This window comes from Nelusetta ayraudi, unplaced genomic scaffold (assembly GCF_046127955.1).
Source record: "Nelusetta ayraudi isolate G7.1 ecotype Tasmania unplaced genomic scaffold, CSIRO-AGI_Nayr_v1 ptg000120l, whole genome shotgun sequence".
Lineage (NCBI taxonomy): Eukaryota > Metazoa > Chordata > Actinopteri > Tetraodontiformes > Monacanthidae > Nelusetta > Nelusetta ayraudi.
Window position 1 is genome coordinate 833,917 of NW_027466170.1, and position 25,610 is coordinate 859,526.

The following is a 25,610-nucleotide window of genomic DNA, read 5'->3' on the forward strand; positions in this document are numbered from 1 at the left end:
AACTGATCGCGTTGATGTGGAAAAACTAAATTTCCGACTTCCGAGGAGGACTTGAGTTTTTAGTTACGCAAAGATTAATCTATTGTTTTAATACGATTTGTCATAAATAAAGCATATGCTATCATATATTAGTGTGGCGTTATTTTGTTTGTTGTTTTTGAAATGTCCTTCCGCGTTCTCTGCGACGTGATCTCGGCAGCCCCACTCATCTCGGCGTGAAATCGGTCGTTTCCGCCACCGCTCAGTAGTGGGCGGGGCTAGCGCGCAGCACGGGACAAGACTGGCTGTCACGCGGTCGGCTCTTCTACGCTCTACCCTTCCCTCCCTCTATCTCTGTAGCGGTCCGTGTCTCTGTCTGCCGCGAGAACATCGACGTTGACCGGCTCACTCTGAGAGCAGGTACGTTCGGTTTTTGCAGAGATTTGCGTTCAACCTGAAAGAATGTATTGTTAACAATCCTTACACGTCTACTTTTCAGTCTTGAACGCAGGCGAGGGTTTTCTTTATTTCGTTGCGCGTTTACTAAAGACTGAAGATGACACGTTAGCTAGACAATGGAGTGAGAAGTGTGAAGTGTGTTGAGTGCTGCTTACCCTTTATATTAAAACATGTTGGGATGAAGTATGCAAAAACACAATCTAAAGAAAACAATCGACGTTGAGGCTATAATAAACATAATAAAAATTATGATTTGGTGTTTTTTTTTTTAGTCCACAGCTCCAACTAATTGTGCTTGGCAGGTGTCCCGACAGCAATGCATCAGGATGGGGCTGAAGAGCAGGAGGAGGAGGTGACAGAGATGGTGTGTCTGGAGGCTGACCTGAGTGATGGACAGTAAGAGCCAGCAGGGAAACAGTGGTTTGCATGGCCCATTTGTATTGACTTGATCTATACCCGGGTGGCCTCACTGTCCTCTTCTCGTTTTCAAGGATGAAGGAGGTCACTGTGACAGACAAGAAGGTGCTGCTTGTCTGTACAGGGGGTCAGTACAGTGCTGTGGGAGGCCAGTGCTCTCATTACAGCGCTCCACTAGTTAAAGGTGCTCCATCCACAACTCTCCGTCCCTGTGTTTTTGTATACAGAAAAGAAAAATGCCACGAGAAGAAAAATACGTTGCTATTTATTTACATAATCTATGGTTTGTGATTAATCCAGGTGTATTGGTTGGTGAGAGAGTGCGGTGTCCCTTTCACGGCGCTTGCTTCAATGTCAGAACTGGAGACATTGAAGATTATCCGGGTCTGGATTGCCTGCCTACCTATAAGGTATCACATCCACGAATATGCAGTTGTAGTTAATTTTTTTTTAAATAAAAGGGGAAAGATTGTACTTTATTCTTAGCAGAAGTTCCCCAACAAGCGCCATAACCTGCGTGAAGATTTATACCTTTTCATGTTTCAGGTGAAAGTTGAGGATGGCAAGGTCTATGTTACTGTCAACAAAAGTGTAAGTGCTGGCACGGCGGGAGAACGAATGATAGAAAAACAAAACAAAACACCTAGATACGCTTTTCCAGGTTGTGTTTTAAATTTGCTGTTTGTTTCCTGAAGTCTCTGAAGTTGACAAGAAGGGTCAAAGACATGTGCACCCGGGTACCAGGCAACAAGCACACCATTGTGCTAGTTGGAGGAGGTAAAACACCTGCCATCTGGGTCTATGTTACCTTAATTAAGAATACTTAATGATTTATATTTTACTGTTTATTAATGTATTGTTGACTGTCAACATGTGACTTTCAGGCCCTGCCGCCCTGGTTTGTGCCGAAACGCTGCGGCAGAACAGCTACGAGGGTCGAATCATCATGGTGACCAAAGATAATCTGTCCCCATTTGACAAGCCCAAACTCAGCAAGGTGTGAAATATGTCAAAATGAAGAGGAGTGAACGCACCTGTACGTCAGTCTGCGTTTTGTGAAAAGGCTTTTCTACTTTTTTTTAGGCTCTGAATGTGGACAGCAGTAACATCCTCCTGCGCTCAGATGACTTTTATCAGCAGCATGGAATCGAGGTGTGGACCCGCAAGGAGGTAAGAACAAATTCTGTCGTGCAGTAAGAAATGCATTGTGCCTTTGCTTGTGTAAAGAAACATGTTTTGTGTGTCAGGTGGTGTCTGTGCATGTGACCGACAAGACAGTGAGGTTGCACGATGGCACTTTGCAGCCGTACAGTCAGCTTCTCATCTCCACTGGCTGCAGGTTAGAAAACATCGTCCTCTTCCTCCTGTTCGTTTTTTGCCGGAGTGGGTTGATTTAAAAAAAAAAAAAAAAAAAAAAAAAATCAATTTATAACAAAAGAAGTGTCTTCATCAAGGATTTCATTGATTCAGTGTGGCTGCGTCTCCATTTCCTGTTTTACTGTTTGGATTACATGCATGATTAACCGTCAAGCATCAATTTCAAGTCTTAGAGAATTACTTTCATCAGTACGCAGGCCTTTTGTGTAACCCGCAGATTTAATTATTAACACAAAGATTTCATGTCCGTGTGACTGCTGCTCTCCTAAAACCTTGAACCATTTACTACAAAACATTAGCACTCCGTTAAATATTCCGCCTATGTTGCCATTACAACATGCATACATGAGAAACAAACACAAAAGACTGGCTCGGATGAGAAATGATGCGTTTCTTCTCAGTACCTCCTGTAGACATCAGACTCCGTGCATGTGATCAAAAAAAAATAAATGACAGGATCGTCTATATTTAAGATTGTCATGTGCTTGTGTGAACAGCAACATATAGTTAAAGGCTTTGTTCTGTTGACAGGGCGCGGCCCCTCAGCTGCCCTGGTGGGGACCTGGATGGCGTGAAATTACTGCAGAGTCACGATGACGCCAGAGAGATCCACGCTTCCTCTCAGGGCCACAGAGTCGTAGTCGTGGGCGCCTCCTTCATAGGTTGACAAGCTGCTTTTACACATCAAAAGTGAAACTTTGATAATTGTTTCAAAATCACAATCAAAATCACAATCTCTCATATAGGTATGGAGGTGGCTTCCTACTTGTCCAACAAAGCGGCGAGTGTGATTGTGGTTGGCACCGGCACTTACCCGTATGAGAGAAGTCTGGGACCAGAGATTGGAAAAATGTGCATGCAAGTAAGAAACAATGACTGCTGAAACCCAGAAATCCCTGGCTTGCCTTCATGCATTTTTTAAAATTGGTTTTAGAGGATTTTCTTTTATCAAAGGAAACTTGTTTTCTCCTTTCAGATGTTAGAGGAACAACAGGTGAAGTTCCACATGAACAGTTCGGTCACGGAGATCCAAGGGGCCAATGGCAAGGTTAGCATTATCGTCTTCAGCAGCAAACAAGAGCAACTCTAAAGAAGTAAGGTGAACTTTCTCAATTAACTGTGCAGCTTCCGGAATCAATGGTAGAGTAACTCCTGCAAAGATTAGGATCCTTACACAGCTAATCTGAGAAAGTTTTCTGTGAGGTCAGACAAAAACTGTTGCTAAAATTGGAGTTGCTGTGTCTCGCCTCCCTTGAATCTCTAACATCAGAGTTTCTTTGATTTGCAGGTGAAGGCAGTGGTGCTGAAGAGTGGGACAGTCCTGGAAGCTGACTTAGTGGTTGCTGGAATAGGTAATAATATGATTTTAACTCCAGTTGTCCATGCTGTCGTGAACGCCCTAACAGTCCTTTCCCATGCTATTATTTTTTCACCCCTCTAAATCAATGGAAATATTATTCTTGTAACTGGTTAACAAGATGAGTGAAATGCCTGAAAATCTGTTTTTCAGGCGTCGTCCCCAATACGGACTTCTTGACAGGAAGTGGGGTGGAAGTGGATCCAGGGAAAGCTGTGGTGGTCGACAAGGTAACCCTCGGCCCAGCGAGCACGCTTGCGCTACAAAAACAGATCTGTGTGCGTTTGGCATCACTCAAAAGTAGATAGGATGCTTTACAGGGTTGCTTGAGCAAGTTGAGCTTCCAGTCAGTCTAAACAATCACGACGACGGCAGGGCCAGGTTGGGTGTGTGAGCATGTGACACACCCAACCTGCAGAGGTTTTCACGTGTTGAACGTTTCAGCTTATAGCTGTTGAAAGCTCGTTTTTCAGACCAATCCTCCTCCGTCAAACACGACAGAGAAATCTGCAGTTCTTGTTTCGCAACTCAGATTCAGCGGTGATGAGTTTGTCTTTGAGTTTCCAATTTGCTCTGGGGATACTTTTCTAATTTTCCCACACACCTGCAAACCTGAATCATTACAGACGTTTACAGACATTTATATTCTTTACCATTGGTATTGTCTCATGTATTATCTGTAAATCAGGCTTTGTATTGAATTTATCAAACCCAACTGTGTTTTGTTTGCATTTCTCTCTTTTCCTTCTCATAATTTCACACATTTCTTATTCCATCTCGATTATAATAACCTGTTTCTCCCATCTGGGGGTTTGTCTGAGGGCTGCAGTCATACAGCTTGAAGCAAAAAAGTTCATCTTGAGGCTTGATAAACACCTGAACAAAACGCATGTGTTCAAAAGTATGTTTGGTATAACATGACCTTAGTGAATTTGCTGTTGACGTTCGGGTGTTTGCCCTGTCTGACAGTTCATGAGAACAAACATACCTGACATATTCGGCGCTGGTGATGTCACCGCTTTCCCTCTGACCATACGAGGTGACCAAAGGTGCAACATTGGACACTGGCAGATGTCACAGGCTCAAGGTAAAAGACATGGCAGATTATACAGCCCCTGGATGTTACTGCGTGTGATGTTAAGCCATGAATGAAATAAGTAAATTTCAAGCTTGTTGATTTCTTCTCCTGTTATTTGACTTCAGGGCGGGTCGCTGCGCTGAACATGCTGCAGAAACCCACAAAAATTGAGTCTGTCCCTTTTTTTTGGACGGTGTTGGCTGGGAAAAGCATCAGATACACAGGTATTCTGAAAAAAACAAAAAAAACATCATATGTAGTTTTCAAATTTAATCTCCATATCTGATGTTGCAGCATCCAATACTCTACTGTTTTTTTGTTTTTTTTTTTCAGGCTACGGGGAAGGATTCACAGAAACGATATATAAAGGCAAAGTGGACGAAAAGAAATTCCTGGCGTTTTACATCAAGTGGGCAACACTGGATGGTTATTGTACAGTCAACACGAGCTGACAGATTCCCTAAATTAATATGTGCTTTGACTGGCAGAGGCGAGGAGGTGGTGGCTGCGGCCAGCCTGATGTTTGACCCTGCGGTGGCTCGTCTGGCGGAAATGATGGCTGCAGGCCAGACCTTAACAAAGGCTCAGGCTCAGTGAGTGTTTCTACCGTGTCGTCTGTGTCAGTCATAACATTCTCAGTTGGGATCCTGGTACCTCATTTGCTGGAACAAAATGTCATTCTTGTCTTGAGCTTGGCTTAAGTGCAATAATTGCTTTCGGCCACCTGGGGGAAGCACTGCGTGACGCTTTAATCTGATGCTGCACGGCCTGCAGGAGCAGTTTGGAAGGCAGGCAATATTTGAGAGCTTTGAACTGGGACAGTTGTGTAATGTGCAAGTGGCTGATTCATGATAATATGACAAATCCTGTGTTTGAATTGATAGTTTTCAAAGTGGAAGAATGGACTGAATTATTCAGCCCAGTAGTCAAGTATCCACCTCCTGGACCTAAAGTAGTTTATGAATTATTTTTATTATTCATTTTGTTTCATGAAATGATAAAAATGATAATCTGAACATTTCTCTTTGCTCACTGTGCTTTCTTATTTCCTGTTCAGATCTGATGACCTGAGCTGGCTGCAGTTGTAGCCCTGCTGTGTCTGGGAGTGACATCGTGTGCCAACAACAACTGTCGCTTTCCCCCCCCTGATTGTTTATTACCCATAATCAAATACTGCCAAAGTGGATTGATCTGTCTTCTACCTCAGGGCTCCTCCGAGCCAATCAGATGTCAGCTCTCACTCGCAGCACTGTTGCCATGGCAGCGCTTTTTGTCATTTGTCTTATCATTTGGCTTTGAATGTGCTACAGATTCACAATATAGGGATTCGTACATTTTTGCAAATCTATTATTTTATAAGAAAACTTGTGGTTTCCTGCCTACTACACACACAAAACATTTTTTTTTTTTTTATGTTCACAGTTGTGCTTTGGTCAATCATTTATAACTTTAGGTTGTTTAACCTTTATCTATTACCTGATTAGTTAATGATTCCTTTTTATGATTTAAGTGTTCAGGTTTGAGGCATAGGATGGTATATTATGGGTCATTCATTTTTTTTATTTTTTTTTTCAATAGAATCAGTTCAGGTGCTTTGTCATGTCAAGTCAGCAGACTAGCCATCATATTTATTGCTGTTTGCCTGCAGATAATGATACAGGTGTGCATGTGTTTTTATTTCTCCCTCCAGTTTTTGTTAGGTTATCTTATAATATTGATCATCCGAAAGGAAAACTTTTATTTAGTCTGAGTTAATTATTAAGTTATGAGTTAATTTAAAAAAATATTTGAATTAAAAGACAATGCATACATCTGGTATTCTATCTTTTTTGTATTTTTGCTGGATTTGCTTAGTTTGCCAGACTCTTCACTTTACACCTCGAACACCTTTCATTTCAATTCAGTGAACTATTTTCAAGCTGCAAGCCTGAGGAAAATTTTAGAGCGAGGTCCTCAGTTGCAGTGTGCGCAATAATAAGAAAACATTGACATTGAAAAAGCTTTTATTACTTTTTTGCACAGTCTTCATTTCACTTTCTCCTGACATCCATCAGTGATTAAAGGGTATTATTACGCAGAAAGCTTCATTAGTATTGTTACAAAATAAACTTTTCATTTTTAAAATCAGTGTGGACAAATTTGTAGGTGCAAAATCATTGACCAACTAACCCAATGAGTCACATCACTTGCACAATCTGACACGTGACAGTGCAGGTAGTGATAATCGCATTGAATGAGGTGTCATAATTACCATGCAAAGCAGATGATTCAACAACATTTGGCACGCTGTTATAAGTATCAATGCAGGGCGGGGTTCGATAAGCACGCTGGACGATTTAACTGTTTTGCACCATCATTGCTACCTCGCCAGACCTGGCGGCGGCGGCGGCATTGTAAGACAGATCAATCTTTGAGGAGAAAGCAGCAGTTGCCACAATTGGGGCTACTGCTGTTATGCCGAGAGCAAGCGGTAATCAAAGTTGACGCTTCAAGCGCAGCATTTCTGGGGCGTCTTGGAGCACTGCTTTATAGAGTGTCCCAGTCTGTCGGCCAGCTGAAACGGGTCGAGGTGGCAGTACTGAGGAAAGAGGACAGTCACAGTCACACGGTTAGACCCAATCCTTAATTCCTGTACATAACACACTGGTTATATTTGCTCAGCGTCTAAGGCTATATATGCACAACAAATCAGACACTGTGTGTGATGAAAGCTGGCAGCGTTGTGCGGTGATTGTCATGCAAGTAAAGACACGGCTTTGGATAAGTTCAACCATCTAACATTCTGGAGGCAAAAATCGTCACTGTTGACAGCACCCTGCTGGACCACAGGTGGGTCTCCTTGAAAATTAAATAGGAGATCCTTTTTTTTTTTTTTTGCCACAGTATGAGATGTGGTGCAGACACAGCCAAAAACACACAGCAGTTAGCCTTTCAAAATAAAAGCACACACAACCCAGCCCACTATACCTGAGGTGCTGCCTCGGGTTTGGGCTCCGGCTCGTTCGATGGCTGGATGATGAAGTCCGTGGAGAAACGGGAGCTCTGCAGGATGGCTGCCATTTCTCCACCCACCTTGACTGCCTCATCTTTCTATAGTGCACAAAAAAAGAAAGTGTTATATTTTTACTACAAACAATGATTAAACTAAATAAAAAAAAAAGTATGACAAACAACTGTATTTTCTCTCTACTTGTGGAGCACATTATCAGATGCTTTGTCATCGAACATTTATTGCACCTTGAAAGAGTGGACAGAGTCAAAGTCCAGCTTTTCTGGGAACTCTGCCACAGTTCCCTTGTAGGTTACAGTTGCCCCGTGCCTGGCAGTGGCTTTGGGCAGCTTAAACATCCGGTAAGTGCAAGAAGCGTATCTGATGTCACCTGGAAAGTTTAGAGCAGGGTCAGAAAATACTCTTCACAGCCTCATAAAAAAAGTCAGCGTGGAAATTGTAGTACCTGCTTTTTCTTTGAGCTCAGGGTCGTGCACCATAATGGCACTTGATGAAACAAGAGACGGCGTACTGAAGCCTACCCCGTGAGCCAAATCAATCAGTTCACGCCAGTACAGGGAACCACCCATTCCTTCGCCTGTGACCCAAAACCAGAACCAAAATGTCACTTTAACTGCGAAAAAATTGGTTTGCATTTTTGTCATTTTCAGACAGACGATTTTCATTTAAGAATGTGAAGTAGTTGTACCCCAAAGCACTGGATCTTTTCTCATGTGGTCAGGTATGACTTTGCTCGCGTACATGTCACTGAAGTAAAGTTCCCCACCTTCCTGTGTCAAATGAGAACACAAGAACCATTAAAAAGACACATACTTGTGTTTTCAAAACTTAAAACAAAACAGTTTGGTGACATGTTCGGACAAACCTTGAGGACATTGTAAGCTTGCTGCAGCACATCTCTTTTGTCCGGGCACAAGCAGACAACACAGTTGGATCTGGACAGTTTTACAGAGAACAGTTTAATGGAAAATGCTTGATGTTTGGTTTATAAGCAGTTTATAAATCAATACCATGGCTGTAACTGGCAAGATATAAGCAGGAAATTTGTCGGTTTTCCAAACTTACATCACAGCATCAATGGTGTTATCTTGTACTCCCGCCTCGTTGAGCTTCTCCATGTAGCCCTGGACGAAAGACACGTTGGCTTCCTTGTAACCAAACGTCTTCTGGTGGTACTCGGCATACTCGCGAGACACTGCCACCTGGAAGAGAAGGGAGTTTAATTGACACACAGGATATCCACAATCCACAATTCCAACAGAGTGCGGACAGGTTTCTCTCATCACCAGCTCCTCCGTCATGTCAATCCCGGTCACATGTCCGCTCTCTCCAACCAGTTTGCTGAAGGCGAAACAGTCTCTGCCACTGCCGCTGCCAAGGTCCAGCACTCTGCAGCCCCCCAGTTTTGTTGGGAATGGGAGGCCACAGCCAAAGTATCTGGAAAAACAAAGCAAGCATTCACAGTGTGACCACGGTGCACAGTCATGTTGCAGCAATCAGTGTGGGCACGGTAAAGTTGCATGCATAAAAGCAGCCCGCAAGTGAAGGCAAAAGACAATTTATTCTTACATGCATAGATCCATGTCGGTGTAATAATCCTACAAAGCGCAACTACATGGACATTGATACATCTATTTATGCCAGTTGCGTGCGATAGATAGTTCATCAATACACAAGTACATGTGTGCAAACCATGTGCAATAAGACTCTAGTCTGTGAAATCAACACAAGCACTTTACAAATTGTGCAACAGGATGACATGCAATGCAAAGATCATGCTTTTGAAATGCACAATGGAAAAAGCACATTCACATTGAATTTGTTTTTTTTAACCATTTCTATGGCTGCGACCATAGTTTAAATGATTGATTATAAATGTAGCTCTATGAGCACACGTCATGCAGAACTTAGGCAGAATCCAACCCTACTTCTTGGACACTTCGGGGTGAATCAGGCTCAGCGCCTCACGGACACTCTTTGGCAACGGGCTGCCAGAATAACCGCAGGATGCGGTTGAGGCATTTGTCTGCAGATCATCGGAATGCTCGAGCCGAGTGCCGTAGTATTTCTGCACACAAGGCATGAACATGCGATGTATTCAGCAGCAAACTGGAAACATGACGAGAACGATTCACAATTACCACAATTCACAGACACAATGATTTTTGTGCCACCTTAAAACGTCACGAATCACTTTAAGTGCTAACAAAATTGTCAACATAAGGAGGAGAGGGGATGAAGAAGAAACCAGTGGAAAGTTCTGAACTCAAGGGAGAAGTTCTGCACATTGGATTTCGGCATGGACTCGTTAAAAGACAGTAAGTGCGCGGCACTACAACAAAATTACCTTCACGCTTTCGTGCACGTCGTTGGAATTTGCCATTTCGTTCAGTGTTGTGAGAAGTTACAAACTGCGCAACGGTTTGATCAGTTCATGTCGCAAACAAGGCGTATAGGTAGGATTTCAGTCACACCTGCCCCTCTTTTCTACTTCCGGTCACATTTTCTGCCGCAATAAAAGCTTCGATTTAGAAAATAATAATAAGAACCCCTGAAAGACAAGGTTGATTCAATATTTCATGTCAGAGGCACAAAATATTTTGACGTTCATTTGTCGCTTCTAAGGCACAGCAACTGGATGACCAATGTTATTTACAAAGAGACTTTTTATTATTGTCATTATTCTAATTCTCTATTTCTGATCATAAACAATTATTGCAATAGTTTTGCTTGACTCGTCAGTGTAGCTAGTATACTGTTAACATAAAAGACAACTTTTCCTTACGTAGCTTAGGTAGCTATGACAATGATATTCATTTTTATATAATATAGAGTGAGACTTTTGTTCCATTTGCACCTCCGGTATTACATTACTGAAAACGTATCAACAGTCCTTGTTAACATTGGGTTAACATTCACTTTATCATAAAACAAATACAATCATTCACACTATTATTATTATTATTATTATTATTATTATTTTAATTTTTACTTTATTTCCGCAAAAGAGATGATGCACATTAAACCCCGACACGATAGGAGGCAGTGCTGAGTCGAACACGGAAACATCCGGGCATTTACAAAGTTGCGCTTGTGCAACGTTTGCGTATTGTCTAGCGTAACTCTACAGCCTCCTCGACGTAAGAGTAGTTATTTCCGGCGTATCGTTGGTTTGTGAATCTGACCAAAGAGCGGCCATCGTGTGGTCTTGTCGCTGTCGTTCATCGTGCGTGATGCAGTTGCATTGAGAGAAATCAACAAACGCCGACTCCGTACAAGAGCAACCAGAAGGAGAGATGTTGTGGTAGCGCATTGTGTGGAACAAAGCTACTTGCTACGTCGAATCATTACTTGGAATCAAAGGGAGAAAGGTTTGTGGCGGGTTTTTTTTGTTTTTGAACCGCTGTCCTCGTTAGCTGCAATGCTAACTGCTCGGTTTGGTTGGCTAGCTTACCGCCGAACCAAACACGTTCGGCTCAATCAGTCAAGCAAGGCATTAGATTCGTTGTAAACTTTTTGTAAGCATTCAGATGTCTTTGTAACAACTCCGTATAATTGATTTACATAGTTCGTGTACTTCTGGGAACTTTGAACTGTGCGCGCTGTTGGACGTTTTAATCTTTAGCGTGGATGCCATGTTAAGCTAGCTAGCTAGCTAGGTAACAATAACGCAAGCGGGGTTAAACAGCTTTACATTGGCATCCACTTCTCATGCAATGGTTGTATTACTCGATTGACTATCATTTCACGTGAATTATTAAATCATTTGATTTATTTTAGGGTGTATTTCCTTAATGTTGGTCGTTCTCTAACTTTCGGTCTAAATAGGAAATGTTAATGACTAACGCATTACACTACATTGTTGCCAATTATTTTTGATAGTGACGACTCCGCTAGGGATCGTTGTTGGCAAAATTCCATATGTGCCCTTGAGCTTTTCTAATTTAAGTTTTTGGGACAGTACTGCTTTGCGACGCTGTTGATTAAATGGAAAAATAAATAAACACAAATATTTTAGGTATTTAATGTTTCTCGCAAGAATATTTTAATATTTTGCTGTCTTATCAAAGTGTAATTTTGTAGATTTTTTAAAACTGAAGTTTCTGAAATCTCGTGCGGCTTAAGTTGCTCAAGTGGCGCTAATAGTATTAACATTGTGTCATAGCCTTTCTGCTGGCAATTTCTTCAGTAAATGTTTTGACAATTTCTGTGTTTTTCTTTCAGTAGCGAGGCGCAATGGCGGCCACTTTCCCCTTCAGAGGGGTCCCTCCGGGGATGCCACCAGGTGTACCCCCACCTGCACCAGTCCCAGATTACATGTCTGAGGAAAAACTGCAGGAGAAAGGTTGGCTAGTTTGTTCTCTATGCAGTGCGGTCATTATCTTGTTTCAGAGGTGGTCGTCTTTTGTTTTTACATGATTTATTTTGTATTCCAGCAAGGAAATGGCAGCAGTTGCAGGCAAAGCGCTACTCGGAGAAGAGAAAGTTTGGTTTCGTTGACGCTCAGAAGGAAGACATGCCACCTGAGCATGTACGCAAGATCATCAGGGACCATGGAGACATGACTAATAGAAAATTCCGTCATGACAAGAGGGTCTACCTTGGGTAAACATAAATCAGTCTGTTAAATTAACAGTAGATGGAAAGCTAGACACTGTTTCCTTCCACGTTGCAGTCGTTCTGTTTTCATCTCTGAAGGTCTTTCTCCACCTGATTTCCAGGGCGCTTAAGTACATGCCACACGCTGTGCTGAAGCTGCTGGAAAACATGCCAATGCCCTGGGAACAGATCAGAGATGTGCCAGTCCTTTACCACATCACTGGAGCCATTTCCTTTGTGAATGAAATCCCCTGGGTCATTGAGCCAGTCTACATTGCACAGTGGGGGTAAGAATGCGAGTGGTGCCACTACACACTCCATGTTGTTTTGTTATGCCATTTATTTGTGGCATGCAACTATTTTATTGATCTCATTTTATTTTGATGGGTCAGAAAGTAACTGATGTCCCTTCATGTCTTCCCAGCACAATGTGGATCATGATGCGTCGTGAGAAGCGAGATCGTCGACACTTCAAAAGGATGCGGTTTCCACCTTTTGATGATGAGGAGCCGCCTCTGGACTATGCCGACAACATTCTTGATGTGGAACCACTGGAGGCCATCCAGATGGAACTGGACCCAGAGGAGGACTCGTCATGTGCGGAGTGGTTGTATGAGCACCAGCCACTTAAAGACACGTCAAAGTGAGCACTCGCATCTCTCAAAGAGTGTGCATATCAGCTTTTACGTATTATTAGAAGTTGTTCACAGCAGAATCAAACTTCATAAACTTAAATCTTTTTTCAGGTTTGTCAACGGCACCACCTACCGTCGCTGGCAGTTTACACTGCCTATGATGTCTACACTGTACCGCCTGGCCAACCAGCTGCTGACAGACTTGGTGGACATGAATTACTTTTATCTGTTTGACCTCAAGGCCTTCTTCACTTCCAAGGCCTTAAACATGGCCATCCCAGGAGGGCCGAAATTTGAGCCCCTGGTCAGAGACATCAACCTCCAGTAAGTGTATTTTTGATTGCCATCAGATACCATTTCAAATGTATTGGTATTTTCAATGTCAGTTTATTCAATTGTTGTAAAAAAAACATTGATTTAATGAATCCATCAATGATTTCTTGCAGAGATGAAGACTGGAATGAGTTCAACGACATCAACAAGATCATCATCCGCCAGCCAATAAGAACAGAGTACAAGATCGCATTCCCTTACCTGTACAACAACTTGCCACATCATGTTCACCTGACTTGGTAAGAACGTGCATATTTTTTGATGTCGCCCAACAAAAAAAAAGTTTTGCATCAAATGCACCTACATTTTCTATATTTGCCATGTTCATTGAATAAGAACTAAATAACTAAAACTTTCACTGTGCAGGTATCACACACCAAATGTGGTGTTTATCAAGACAGAGGATCCAGATCTTCCAGCGTTCTACTTCGACCCTCTGATCAACCCAATTTCACACAGACATTCTGTCAAGGTAAAGAGCAGACAGTCCTCCTTTCTTTTGTTAGATGAGTGAATTGCAACTCTTTGTAGCAAACCACTTGGTTATAGATGAAGTCCTCCTTCGAAGGCGCACCTGCATTGGTTTGCTTGCTTGTGCGTAAGAAGTGGAGGAATACTATAAATGAACGGTGACTCTTTGCAAGCACTGATTGCAGCAGCAGTTGGTTTGTCACTTTTCAGACATTACGTCCTGTTTCTGACATGACACTTTCAAGCACTAAATTCTTTTTTCCATCTTATTCTAACGTTTATAGTGTAAATCTTTTATTCTTCTTCAGGTTCCGGAGCCACTACCAGATGACGATGAGGAGTTCGAGCTTCCTGAGTATGTCGAGCCCTTCCTGAAAGAAACCCCACTCTACACAGACAACACAGCCAATGGCATCGCTCTCCTGTGGGCTCCAAGACCCTTCAACCTCCGGTCTGGACGCACAAGGCGTGCCATCGATATCCCACTGATAAAGAACTGGTGAGCAAAGTACAAGATAGCTCAAAGATGCCCAACCATCTTTATGGACATTTGTTGATGTTGACTATAAATAATTGCCCATCAGGTACCGTGAGCACTGCCCAGCAGGACAACCAGTGAAAGTGCGTGTTTCGTACCAGAAACTGCTCAAGTACTACGTCCTGAATGCTCTCAAACACAGACCACCAAAGGCTCAGAAAAAGAGGTCAGAGTCATGAGACACTTATGTGAACTTTTAAATTGAACTAGCTGTTGGTTCATCAATCTGATTGTCCTTCTGTTGGCCTTCAGGTACCTGTTCAGATCCTTCAAAGCCACAAAGTTCTTCCAGTCCACCAAGCTGGACTGGGTGGAAGTAGGGCTGCAGGTGTGCCGGCAGGGCTACAACATGCTCAATCTGCTGATCCACCGTAAGAACCTCAACTACCTGCATCTGGACTACAACTTTAACTTGAAGCCGGTCAAGACACTGACCACAAAGGTAAAATCTCAAAAAGGAGTAACCACTTACTTTGAAGGCACATTTAAATTGATTTTCAACGTTGACACTTCTTTGTTTAATGTCCCCGTTCCCCAGGAAAGAAAGAAGTCCAGATTCGGGAATGCCTTCCATCTCTGCAGAGAGGTGCTGCGTCTCAGCAAGCTGGTGGTGGACAGCCACGTGCAGTACCGTCTGGGAAACGTTGACGCCTTTCAGGTGAATTAAGCAACACATGGAAAGCACATCATCTCAGAATTTGCTTCTGCGCTTCTCTTCAATGCGTAAAGGTTATGAGATCGTTGGGATTGAATCTACGATTAAACCTTTTTTGTAGCTGTCTGATGGGCTGCAGTACATCTTTGCCCACGTTGGTCAGCTGACGGGAATGTACCGCTACAAGTACAAGTTGATGAGACAAATCCGGATGTGCAAAGATCTCAAGCATCTCATCTACTACCGCTTCAACACTGTAAGTAAATTCTCTGTTAACCATATATCAACGTGTTTGTGCTTTAGTTGTGTTTTCTTGTGTTAAAACGTTTCTCTTTTTTTTCCCTGACAGGGTCCAGTGGGCAAAGGTCCAGGTTGTGGCTTCTGGGCTCCTGGCTGGAGAGTCTGGCTGTTCTTCATGAGGGGGATCACTCCACTGTTGGAGAGGTGGCTGGGGAATCTGCTGGCCAGACAGTTTGAGGGTATGCTCACTTTTTTGTTTTCTGTTGATTTTTCTAACAACTTGCATGGGATCCCATAAGGCAATGACAACTTTTGGTTTCTCCAACAGGACGTCACTCCAAGGGAGTAGCCAAGACTGTGACCAAACAGCGTGTGGAGTCTCACTTCGACCTGGAGTTGCGTGCGGCTGTGATGCACGACATCTTGGACATGATGCCCGAGGGAATCAAGCAGAACAAGGCCAGAACCATCCTGCAGCACCTCAGCGAGTCCTGGAGGTGCTGGAAGGCCAACATTCCCTGGAAGGTCAGTTTTTCACACAGACTCCACTCACAGTGACTCACTGAGAAGTCGGGTCTCTAACGATCTGTTATTTGACTTGTCATTCCTTGCAGGTGCCGGGCCTCCCGACTCCCATCGAGAACATGATCCTGCGCTACGTGAAGGCTAAAGCCGACTGGTGGACCAACACTGCCCACTACAATCGTGAGCGAATCCGCCGTGGAGCGACTGTGGACAAGACCGTGTGTAAGAAGAACCTGGGAAGACTGACTCGTCTTTACCTGAAAGCTGAGCAGGAGAGGCAACACAACTACCTGAAGGTAGGAAACACATGGGAAAGGAGCTGCCTCAGTCTTTCTTCTTAAGAATCCCATTTGCAAATGCTATGGTGGTAAAGTGATTGGGATTGAATTGTAATTGTTGCACGGGGGAATTCCTCTTTCGAAGGCGCACCTGCATTGGTCTGCTTGCCTGTGCGTAAGAACTAGAGGAACACCAAACTGAATGTTAGGCCTCCTGTCACCAGCTGCTGCTGCAGTTGGTCCTCCCTCACCATTCAGACAGTCTCTCTATCGTGACATTTAATTTATCCAGTCTTTGGTAACAATTCCTGAAACATTGGTTGAAGAAAATGAATGCATCCATATTGCTGCACGTTCATTTGACAGGATGGCCCCTACATCACAGCTGAGGAAGCTGTCGCCATCTACACCACCACTGTTCACTGGCTGGAGAGTCGGCGGTTCTCACCCATCCCCTTCCCGCCTCTGTCCTACAAACACGACACCAAGCTGCTCATCCTGGCCCTGGAGAGGCTCAAGGAGGCATACAGGTAAAAGAAGGGTGGTGACCATTTTCAGGTCGAGGTGTTTGTTTATTGCAGACAGGTTAAAAAAAAATTCAATACCTCGATCTAATCTGATAAACGTTTCTTTTCTGTCAAGTGTGAAGTCCCGTCTGAACCAAAGTCAGAGAGAAGAGTTGGGGCTGATTGAGCAGGCGTACGACAATCCCCACGAGGCTTTGTCCAGGATCAAACGTCACCTGCTCACCCAGAGAGCCTTCAAAGAGGTGCATTTATCATTTAAGAAGTTTTTCATTTTCTGGATAATATGGCCCCCTGATTCTCTTATGTCGGTTCATTACCAGCTTATGCACGGTGCTATCTTCCTGTTTGTCAACAGCCTCTGTACTTTGTGTACTTTGATTTGCTCCCTAGGTGGGTATTGAGTTCATGGACTTGTACAGCCACCTGGTGCCCGTGTACGATGTGGAACCACTGGAGAAGATCACCGACGCCTACCTGGACCAGTACCTGTGGTACGAGGCCGACAAGAGACGCCTCTTCCCTCCCTGGATCAAACCTGCCGACACAGAACCACCACCGCTGCTGGTCTACAAGTGGTGCCAAGGTCAGTCATCCCGTGTGCGATGTACTGCGGAAGAACGTTACAACACTGGGTCGCTACACGAACCCTGAACTGTGTGGTGAGCTGAGCTGTTTTTTGGCGACAGACTTTTTACGAAGCTTGTTGTTTTATCCCCCTCAGGCATCAACAACTTGCAGGACGTGTGGGAGACGGCCGAGGGAGAGTGTAACGTCATGCTGGAGTCTCGTTACGAGAAGATGTACGAGAAGATCGATCTGACTCTGCTCAACAGGCTGCTGCGTCTCATTGTTGACCACAACATTGCTGATTACATGACAGCCAAGAACAACGTCGTCATCAACTACAAGGCAAGTTCATGTTTTTGTTTCTTTTTGCAAACCTTTATATAACATTATTTTCCGTTAGATTTTTAAATCCATTATTTTGCTCAATTTAAATACAGATTTGGGAATGCAACTCCCATTTTGACACAGTTTGTTTACTTTGTTTCTTTTCCTCTGTGATTTGTCTCTTTAGGACATGAACCACACCAACTCCTATGGCATCATCAGAGGACTCCAGTTTGCCTCATTCATCGTGCAGTACTACGGCCTGGTGATGGACCTGCTGGTCCTGGGCCTGCACCGTGCCAGCGAGATGGCAGGACCTCCCCAGATCCCGAACGACTTCCTCAGCTTCCAAGACACGGCCACAGAGAGCGCTCACCCAATCAGACTGTACTGTCGCTACATTGACCGCATCCACATCTTCTTCCGGTAAGAGTTTGTCTCAGAAAAAATTAGACTTTCCTGACTTAACTCTGTAACCTTCCCTGTTGAAATTGCGTCATCTTTCGTGCATCCTTCAGGTTCTCTGCTGACGAGGCCAGAGATCTGATTCAGAGATACCTCACGGAGCACCCTGACCCCAACAATGAGAACATTGTGGGTTACAACAACAAGAAGTGCTGGCCACGTGACGCCCGCATGAGGCTGATGAAACATGACGTCAACCTGTAAGTTTCTGTTTAAAAAAAAATGTTGTGCCTGAAATTGCCCTTCCCCACCTTATTTCACATCTGATAAGAATAAGACTATCAGAATACCACTGGCCAGCACTCATCCAAAGCTTTTTGTTCTTCCCCAGTGGACGAGCCGTTTTCTGGGACATCAAGAACCGCCTGCCCAGATCGGTCACCACGATCCAGTGGGAGAACAGCTTTGTGTCCGTCTACAGCAAAGACAACCCCAACCTGCTCTTCAACATGTGTGGCTTTGAGTGCCGCATTTTGCCGAAGTGCCGCACCAGCTACGAGGAGTTCACCCACAAGGACGGCGTGTGGAATCTGCAGAACGAGGTGAGGCGTTCGGAGAGAAACTAGCAGCTGTCATAGCTGCAGCACGCCAGCGCATGTGTTTTAAACAACTGATATGGTATATCCTTTATAGCAGGGGACACTTGAATCTTTATACAAGATAAATTCTATACATTTTTCTTTTGTTCTCATGCATAGGTGACAAAGGAAAGGACAGCACAGTGTTTCCTGCGCGTTGATGACGAATCAATGCAGCGCTTCCACAACCGAGTCCGTCAGATCCTGATGGCTTCTGGATCCACAACCTTCACAAAGGTTCGCATATTCTCAAACTTTATGATGATTAGCGGTGAGCACTGGTTTCATGTCCTTTCTTTTGAACCTCTGCTTTCAGATCGTGAACAAATGGAACACGGCCCTGATTGGTTTGATGACGTACTTCCGTGAGGCCGTGGTCAACACCCAGGAGCTCCTTGACCTCCTGGTGAAGTGCGAGAACAAGATCCAGACGCGTATCAAGATCGGACTGAACTCCAAAATGCCGAGTCGCTTCCCTCCAGTCGTCTTCTACACTCCCAAAGAGTTGGGTGGCCTCGGCATGCTGTCCATGGGCCACGTGCTGATTCCACAGTCAGATCTGCGGTGAGTTGGCGCACAGGATCTGTCATGTGGAGCCATGATCGGAAAAGTCATTTGGCAACTGTGTATTAAATTGCCCCCCCCCACCCTCCTACTTTTCATCAGGTGGTCCAAGCAGACAGACGTGGGAATCACTCACTTCAGGTCTGGAATGAGCCACGAAGAAGACCAGCTGATTCCTAACCTGTACCGTTACATCCAGCCGTGGGAGAGCGAGTTCATCGACTCCCAGAGAGTTTGGGCCGAGTACGCCCTCAAGAGGCAGGAGGCCATCGCTCAGAACAGGTACTGATGACACCACGTGACATTTCTTTGAGACACGTCTGCTGTCAACCGACTTGTAGAGATGTGAGCCGATTCTAGTGTGGTTCTAATTGAAGTATTTTCTGCACTGTAGACGACTCACCCTGGAGGATTTGGAAGACTCGTGGGACAGAGGAATCCCCAGGATCAACACACTTTTCCAGAAGGACAGACACACTCTGGCCTATGACAAAGGCTGGAGAGTCAGAACGGACTTTAAGCAGTATCAGGTACAGAGTAAAACCCTGCCAATCACTTGATAAAGTACTGTGTAGCAAAACTTAGTCTTCCATAATATGAAGAGTTGGTAAATGTGTTAGAGAATATGTATATAACATTCTGTTGTGGTTGATCTTGTCTGAATGCAGGTGCTGAAGCAGAATCCATTCTGGTGGACTCACCAGAGACACGATGGAAAACTGTGGAACCTGAACAACTACCGCACGGATATGATCCAGGCTCTGGGCGGTGTGGAGGGCATTCTGGAGCACACGCTCTTCAAAGGCACTTACTTCCCCACCTGGGAGGGTCTCTTCTGGTGAGAGTGCTTACACATGAGGAATGCTTGCAGTGCATTGTTGCAAAGGAGAAGAGAAAGTACTCTTATGTTTCTGTTTCTTTTCTGACTTCCCTATGAACAAACTGTTTTCTTGCCAGTTGGAGTTTTAAACAATTTTTATTTTCATCATTCTGCGTTTAAAGGGAAAAGGCCAGCGGGTTTGAGGAGTCCATGAAATGGAAGAAGCTGACTAACGCCCAGAGGTCTGGTCTGAACCAAATCCCCAACCGTCGCTTCACACTCTGGTGGTCACCAACCATCAACAGGGCAAACGTCAGTACTAACAACACTCTGTACATGCGTCCTTATCCAGCCTCTTTTTTTTTAAACCCTGTCTGTCTTTATCCATATTGTAAATTTATCTCTCTTGCGTTCAGGTGTACGTCGGTTTCCAGGTGCAGCTCGATCTGACTGGAATCTTCATGCACGGCAAGATCCCAACGCTGAAGATCTCCCTCATTCAGATCTTCAGGGCTCACTTGTGGCAGAAGATTCATGAGAGCATCGTCATGGATCTTTGTCAGGTTTGTTTGTGCTTTTCATTCCGCCGTAGGTTTGGCTGTGGCTTTCTGAACGGGAGGAACACCGTTATTGTTATCATACATTTAGTCAACTGGCATTATTACATTTCTTTGTTTCGGGTCTCAGGTGTTTGATCAGGAACTGGATGCTCTGGAGATTGAGACTGTGCAGAAGGAGACCATCCACCCCAGGAAGTCCTACAAGATGAACTCTTCCTGTGCCGACATCCTGCTCTTCGCATCGTACAAGTGGAACGTCTCTCGGCCCTCGCTGCTCGCTGACTCCAAGTGAGACATTCAGCATATCAATGTTCTTTAATCCAAGACTCCATTTCTCTTTAAGCCAAGATTTCACTGACTCGCTGTGCGGTTGTCCTCCTGCAGAGATGTGATGGACAGCACCACCACACAGAAATACTGGATCGACATCCAGTTGCGTTGGGGTGACTACGATTCACACGACATCGAGCGCTATGCACGAGCCAAGTTCCTGGACTACACCACGGACAACATGAGTATCTACCCCTCCCCCACTGGTGTGCTGATCGCCATCGACCTGGCGTACAACCTTCACAGGTACACAGCGGTGATCAGAACACATAAAGATAGCAAGTGAGAACTAAATAGTTCTGCAGGGAGGAAGTGATTGTCGGCTGAAAAGCAAACTGGTGGATTTCCTCATTTCAACCTCCCATCCAAACGACAGGCACTGCAAAATTTGACAGCATTGCTCGAAATTTGTCACCCTCACGTTCATGTCAACATCTAATGCTCTGTAGCTGCGCCTGGACGTTTAACACATGCTTCTTAACTTGTTCAACAACCTTGTAACGGTTTCTCAGACAGTTGCACGACTTAATCTCCCTCTGTTTTCTTTTGAGACTGGTTAACACGGCAAATATTTAAAGAGCAACAATGTCAAGTCACAATTAACTCTTTGATCTCTTCTTCTTCAGTGGCTACGGCAACTGGTTCCCTGGAAGCAAGCCTCTGATTCAGCAGGCCATGGCCAAGATCATGAAGGCCAACCCGGCCTTGTATGTGCTGAGGGAACGTATCCGCAAGGGTCTGCAGCTGTACTCCTCCGAGCCCACTGAGCCCTACCTGTCCTCTCAGAACTATGGTGAACTCTTCTCCAACCAGATCATCTGGTTTGTGGACGACACCAATGTGTACAGAGTCACCATCCACAAGGTGTGCACTGGGTTATTGATTTTTTTAAAGGGACATTTTTTCATTGCAGTTGACTAAACGCACTACCTCTGTCCTTACAGACCTTCGAGGGTAACTTGACCACGAAGCCCATCAATGGAGCCATTTTCATCTTCAACCCCAGGACGGGTCAGCTCTTCCTCAAGATCATCCACACCTCTGTGTGGGCTGGTCAGAAGCGTCTGGGCCAGGTTCGACTACCAGTCACTTTTAGTTTTGATTTGTGTCATGTTATTTGAACCAGAAGAGCTCGGACTCAATGTTTCTTCCACATTAACAAGCTTTTGTCTGGTTTTCTCTATTTAGTTGGCCAAATGGAAAACAGCTGAAGAAGTGGCTGCCCTCATTCGATCTCTCCCAGTGGAAGAGCAGCCTAAACAGATCATCGTGACCAGAAAGGGCATGTTGGATCCTCTGGAGGTGAGTCCTCCTAACACCTCTAACCTCTTACTGCTCATATTAATGCAAGATGACATTTTGAAAAGAGAGATCTTTTTTTGTTCAATGTCTATCTGATGTTCTTGTGCAGGTCCATTTGCTTGACTTCCCCAACATCGTGATCAAAGGCTCTGAGTTGCAGCTGCCCTTCCAGGCCTGTCTGAAAGTAGAGAAGTTTGGAGACCTCATCCTGAAGGCCACAGAGCCTCAGATGGTGCTGTTCAACCTGTATGACGACTGGCTCAAGACCATCTCGTCCTACACAGTGAGTTGAGTTTTAAATTCTAACCGGACGGATGTTTCAGAGCTGGTGCAGACACACGTTGCCGCAAACTGAAAGATGTGTTTTATGTGTGAACGTATCATCTACTTCTTCTGTGTAAATAGTGTGTTCTGTGTTCTCCTGCACCTCTAGGCCTTCTCCAGGCTCATCCTGATCCTCAGGGCTCTGCACGTCAACAATGACCGTGCCAAGGTGATCTTGAAACCGGACAAGACAACCATCACCGAGCCTCATCACATCTGGCCGACGCTCACCGACGAGGAGTGGATCAAGGTGGAGGTTCAGCTCAAGGATCTCATCCTGGCAGATTATGGCAAAAAGAACAAGTGAGTGTGAATTCACACATGCAACGTTACCCAAAATCAATGGAACAAGCCACTTAACAAAGTACTCGAAATTGATGCATTCCCTAATCTTGTTTCAGTGTGAACGTGGCCTCCCTGACTCAGTCTGAGATCCGTGACATCATCCTGGGCATGGAGATCTCTGCGCCGTCTCAGCAGCGCCAGCAAATTGCCGAGATTGAGAAGCAGACCAAAGAGCAGTCGCAGCTCACGGCCACACAGACCCGAACCGTCAACAAGCACGGAGACGAGATCATCACCTCCACCACGTCGAACTACGAGACCCAGACCTTCTCCTCCAAGACAGAGTGGAGAGTCAGGTGAGCGGGCAGTTCAGGGTGATCGGACCTTGATTTTGAAAAAAATATTAAACATATAATAATCTAAAATTTTTATTCCTCCACCTCCTCCAGGGCCATCTCTGCTGCTAACCTTCACCTCCGTACCAATCACATCTACGTGTCATCTGACGACATCAAGGAGACGGGCTACACCTACATCCTGCCCAAGAACGTCCTCAAGAAGTTCATTTGCATCTCAGATCTGCGAGCGCAGGTGAGAAAGGAATGACCGCAGGGTTAAAGAGTTCAATTTTTGGCTCCCTGATTCCTGGAGTATGAACTTGAGACTCTGAGTTGAGTTGTCGTCCACACATCCTTAATCATTCTCCTTGTCTGTCCAGATTGCCGGCTACCTGTATGGAACCAGCCCACCAGACAACCCCCAGGTGAAGGAGATCCGCTGCATTGTCATGGTGCCACAGTGGGGAACTCACCAGACTGTCCACCTGCCCAACCAGCTGCCAGGCCACGAGTACCTCAAAGTACGTCACATAGCCAGCCTCTGTCTTGTGTTATTCTAATTATTGATGATGTTTTGATGTGTAATTTTTAATTTGTTTTTCTGACTCGTCTTCCCAGGAAATGGAGCCCCTCGGCTGGATCCACACACAGCCCAACGAGTCGCCGCAGCTGTCGCCACAGGATGTCACCACACATGCAAAGGTCATGGCCGACAACCCATCATGGGATGGCGAAAAGACTATCATCATCACCTGCAGGTGGGTTTTGAATGGAGGACGCCTGGTGCCAGTCAAGTACTGCTAATTGTCGCAGTACTTTTATAGGTTTTTTTTTAAATATAGGTTTATTGGTTTAAAAACTCCCTGCAACTTGGCAGTCATTGTTGCTGAATAATCCTAAACTATAATTGCGTGTCATATAAAGGTTGCGTGGTTGAAATGCGCTGAAGTTAGTTTTGTCTCCCTCCAGCTTCACTCCTGGCTCCTGCACGCTCACCGCGTACAAGCTCACCCCCAGTGGCTATGAGTGGGGCAGGCAGAACACAGACAAGGGCAACAACCCCAAAGGCTATCTGCCGTCCCACTATGAGAGGGTGCAGATGCTGCTCTCTGATCGCTTCCTGGGCTTCTTCATGGTTCCTGGTCAGGTGTCCTGGAACTACAACTTCATGGGTCAGTAGCCATGATTTTTTTTTTTTTATAGTTTCCCTGCACTGCATTATAAAACTCTGATAACCCAAATTGTTCTGTGACCCAATTTACTCTTGTCACAGTTCCTGTGTTTCACTGGGATAAGTTGGTGTCACTCATCGATGTTTCCACTATGTCACCCTGTTAATTTAATTGATTTTATTCCACCCGTTGTTGTCCTGCTTCACAGCTTATTGTTTTTTTTATATTTAACAATCGTGTGGTGCCATGAGGCTCCTCTGTACATTACCTTCTCCAAAAAGTGGGCCAATTTATTTATGTATTCTTTCGTGCTCTCTAGGTGTTCGCCACGACCCCAACATGAAGTATGACCTGCAGCTGGCCAACCCCAAGGAGTTCTACCATGAGGTGCACCGGCCATCACACTTCCTGAACTTTGCCTCGCTGCAGGAGGGTGAGATCTACAACGCAGACCACGAGGACATGTACGCCTAGGAGGATTACGTTGTCACATTTTGTAGATGACACGTCAGGAATCGTGGCATATCCGGTCAACAACAGAGCCCTTGTAATATTTCAAAAAAATCACATGTAACTGATGTTTGGAATTTTCTGGAAAAGGCCTCCGGATATTTTAGAAGTTTAATTGTTTTGGTATTTCTTTTTTTTTTTCTTTTTTTTTTATACAAATGTTTTGTTTTTCTCTCTGTCTGCTCCTTTAGCTTGCTACACTTAAGTGAATATGCTTTATTGTGTAGTTTACCATACACAACACTTTCTGTGTAAAATTTGGTAGTTCACATCAATTCATGAAGATTAAAGACTTCCTCCCTTTAGCCCGTGGAAGAAACTAAATAAATTGTGTTGTCATGTCAGTCATTGCCCTTGTTCTTTTGCTTTGCTGTACAGTCAGTGACAAAGTGACTTGGGTTTAAATAAAGATCATTTTTTAAAATATTAAATTTTATTGTCTTTTGTCTTCAGGATGACGTCTTAACTGTCCCATGTTTGTTTGTCAGTATTCTAGCATTATTATTCCTCCCACACTAAATTTGAAATGTCTCACAGAATTTCTTACTCAAAGAAATTCTTGATCGCTGGAAAACAATACCGAGCCTTTTAATAGACTAATAAAAAAGCAACAATGCTGGATGGGGACTGATGGGAGTGAAAGAAACTTCTAGAAAAAAAAAAAATGGAAGTAAGCGAAACTAATACCAGACTGTTGGTGTTATCTGTGTTACCTGTGAGATGGACTAGCTCATTATGATGTCACCAAGGGCTAAACCCCAGGATTGTACATTGGTACATGTTTGGTTTTCTTTTCCGTTACTCTCACCTTTTGCTTTGACATGCCACAGGCCTTTTAAAACTTAGCTGCTGCTAGCTGTAGCGTTTAGCATCACTGCGACTGCACCGGTGGGGAACTCCACTCTCACTTCCTGCTCTAATTGTAGTTTGCCGAAGGTTCAACAACAGCAAGCCGTGGTGAGCGCTCTAGAAAGTCCCAGTTGTTTTTTTTTC

At 44.4% G+C, this 25,610-nt stretch overlaps 3 protein-coding genes across 4 annotated transcripts; 2 read left to right on the forward strand and 1 right to left on the reverse strand.

Annotated features, from left to right (window-relative positions):
• Positions 1-742: 742 nt before the first annotated feature.
• aifm4 (apoptosis inducing factor mitochondria associated 4) lies at positions 743-6,650 on the forward strand. The gene is made up of 18 exons (XM_076049974.1): positions 743-834; positions 930-1,039; positions 1,156-1,265; positions 1,402-1,446; positions 1,551-1,632; positions 1,740-1,852; positions 1,939-2,025; positions 2,103-2,194; positions 2,764-2,894; positions 2,979-3,094; positions 3,209-3,280; positions 3,521-3,584; positions 3,743-3,819; positions 4,559-4,676; positions 4,793-4,891; positions 5,001-5,076; positions 5,156-5,260; positions 5,725-6,650. The coding sequence occupies exons 1-18, from the start codon at positions 755-757 to the stop codon at positions 5,753-5,755; spliced, it is 1,608 nt and encodes a 535-aa protein (XP_075906089.1). The 5' UTR covers positions 743-754; the 3' UTR covers positions 5,756-6,650.
• LOC142904037 (arsenite methyltransferase) lies at positions 6,089-10,163 on the reverse strand. The gene is made up of 10 exons (XM_076049975.1): positions 10,025-10,163; positions 9,606-9,745; positions 8,964-9,114; positions 8,743-8,879; positions 8,543-8,612; positions 8,366-8,447; positions 8,123-8,254; positions 7,905-8,047; positions 7,635-7,757; positions 6,089-7,245 (listed from the first exon to the last, which is right to left on the reverse strand). Exons 1-10 carry the CDS (start codon positions 10,058-10,060, stop codon positions 7,156-7,158), a joined length of 1,104 nt encoding a protein of 367 aa, XP_075906090.1. The 5' UTR covers positions 10,061-10,163; the 3' UTR covers positions 6,089-7,155.
• Positions 10,164-10,820: 657 nt separating this feature from the next.
• On the forward strand, positions 10,821-25,048 carry prpf8 (pre-mRNA processing factor 8). Of its 2 annotated transcripts, none has more exons than XM_076050008.1 (43): positions 10,821-11,048; positions 11,902-12,022; positions 12,114-12,282; positions 12,399-12,563; positions 12,701-12,919; positions 13,023-13,235; positions 13,358-13,483; positions 13,611-13,716; positions 14,024-14,214; positions 14,300-14,419; positions 14,506-14,695; positions 14,792-14,911; positions 15,030-15,164; positions 15,258-15,387; positions 15,477-15,673; positions 15,763-15,969; positions 16,318-16,481; positions 16,594-16,720; positions 16,869-17,061; positions 17,200-17,387; positions 17,557-17,795; positions 17,888-18,034; positions 18,166-18,376; positions 18,533-18,649; positions 18,729-18,976; positions 19,079-19,258; positions 19,371-19,506; positions 19,645-19,814; positions 19,979-20,108; positions 20,213-20,359; positions 20,484-20,644; positions 20,741-20,932; positions 21,313-21,550; positions 21,631-21,759; positions 21,875-21,988; positions 22,098-22,271; positions 22,422-22,615; positions 22,714-22,953; positions 23,047-23,188; positions 23,316-23,456; positions 23,554-23,693; positions 23,905-24,107; positions 24,427-25,048. In XM_076050008.1, the coding sequence occupies exons 2-43, from the start codon at positions 11,914-11,916 to the stop codon at positions 24,579-24,581; spliced, it is 7,017 nt and encodes a 2,338-aa protein (XP_075906123.1). In that variant the 5' UTR covers positions 10,821-11,048; positions 11,902-11,913; the 3' UTR covers positions 24,582-25,048. The 2 variants fall into 2 exon arrangements, with proteins under 2 accessions (XP_075906123.1, XP_075906124.1); XM_076050009.1 differs by having other exon boundaries at positions 11,905-12,022.
• The last annotated feature ends 562 nt before the right edge of the window (positions 25,049-25,610 follow it).

Excerpts from the sequence above, each read along its gene's own strand:
- LOC142904037 (XM_076049975.1), bottom strand. The coding sequence starts at position 10,060 with ATGGCAAATTCCAACGACGTGCACGAAAGCGTGAAG. Across the intron at positions 8,880-8,963 it reads TTGACATGACGGAGGAGCTG|GTGGCAGTGTCTCGCGAGTA; the intron begins GTGATGAGAGAA and ends CTTCTCTTCCAG. Across the intron at positions 8,048-8,122 it reads TGAGCTCAAAGAAAAAGCAG|GTGACATCAGATACGCTTCT; the intron begins GTACTACAATTT and ends TAAACTTTCCAG.
- prpf8 (XM_076050008.1), top strand. The coding sequence starts at position 11,914 with ATGGCGGCCACTTTCCCCTTCAGAGGGGTCCCTCCGGGGATGCCACCA. Across the intron at positions 13,236-13,357 it reads GTCAGAGACATCAACCTCCA|AGATGAAGACTGGAATGAGT; the intron begins GTAAGTGTATTT and ends GATTTCTTGCAG. Across the intron at positions 20,645-20,740 it reads TCGCTGCTCGCTGACTCCAA|AGATGTGATGGACAGCACCA; the intron begins GTGAGACATTCA and ends GTCCTCCTGCAG.
- aifm4 (XM_076049974.1), top strand. The coding sequence starts at position 755 with ATGCATCAGGATGGGGCTGAAGAGCAGGAGGAGGAGGTGACAGAGATG. Across the intron at positions 1,633-1,739 it reads CATTGTGCTAGTTGGAGGAG|GCCCTGCCGCCCTGGTTTGT; the intron begins GTAAAACACCTG and ends TGTGACTTTCAG. Across the intron at positions 3,281-3,520 it reads TCCAAGGGGCCAATGGCAAG|GTGAAGGCAGTGGTGCTGAA; the intron begins GTTAGCATTATC and ends TTTGATTTGCAG.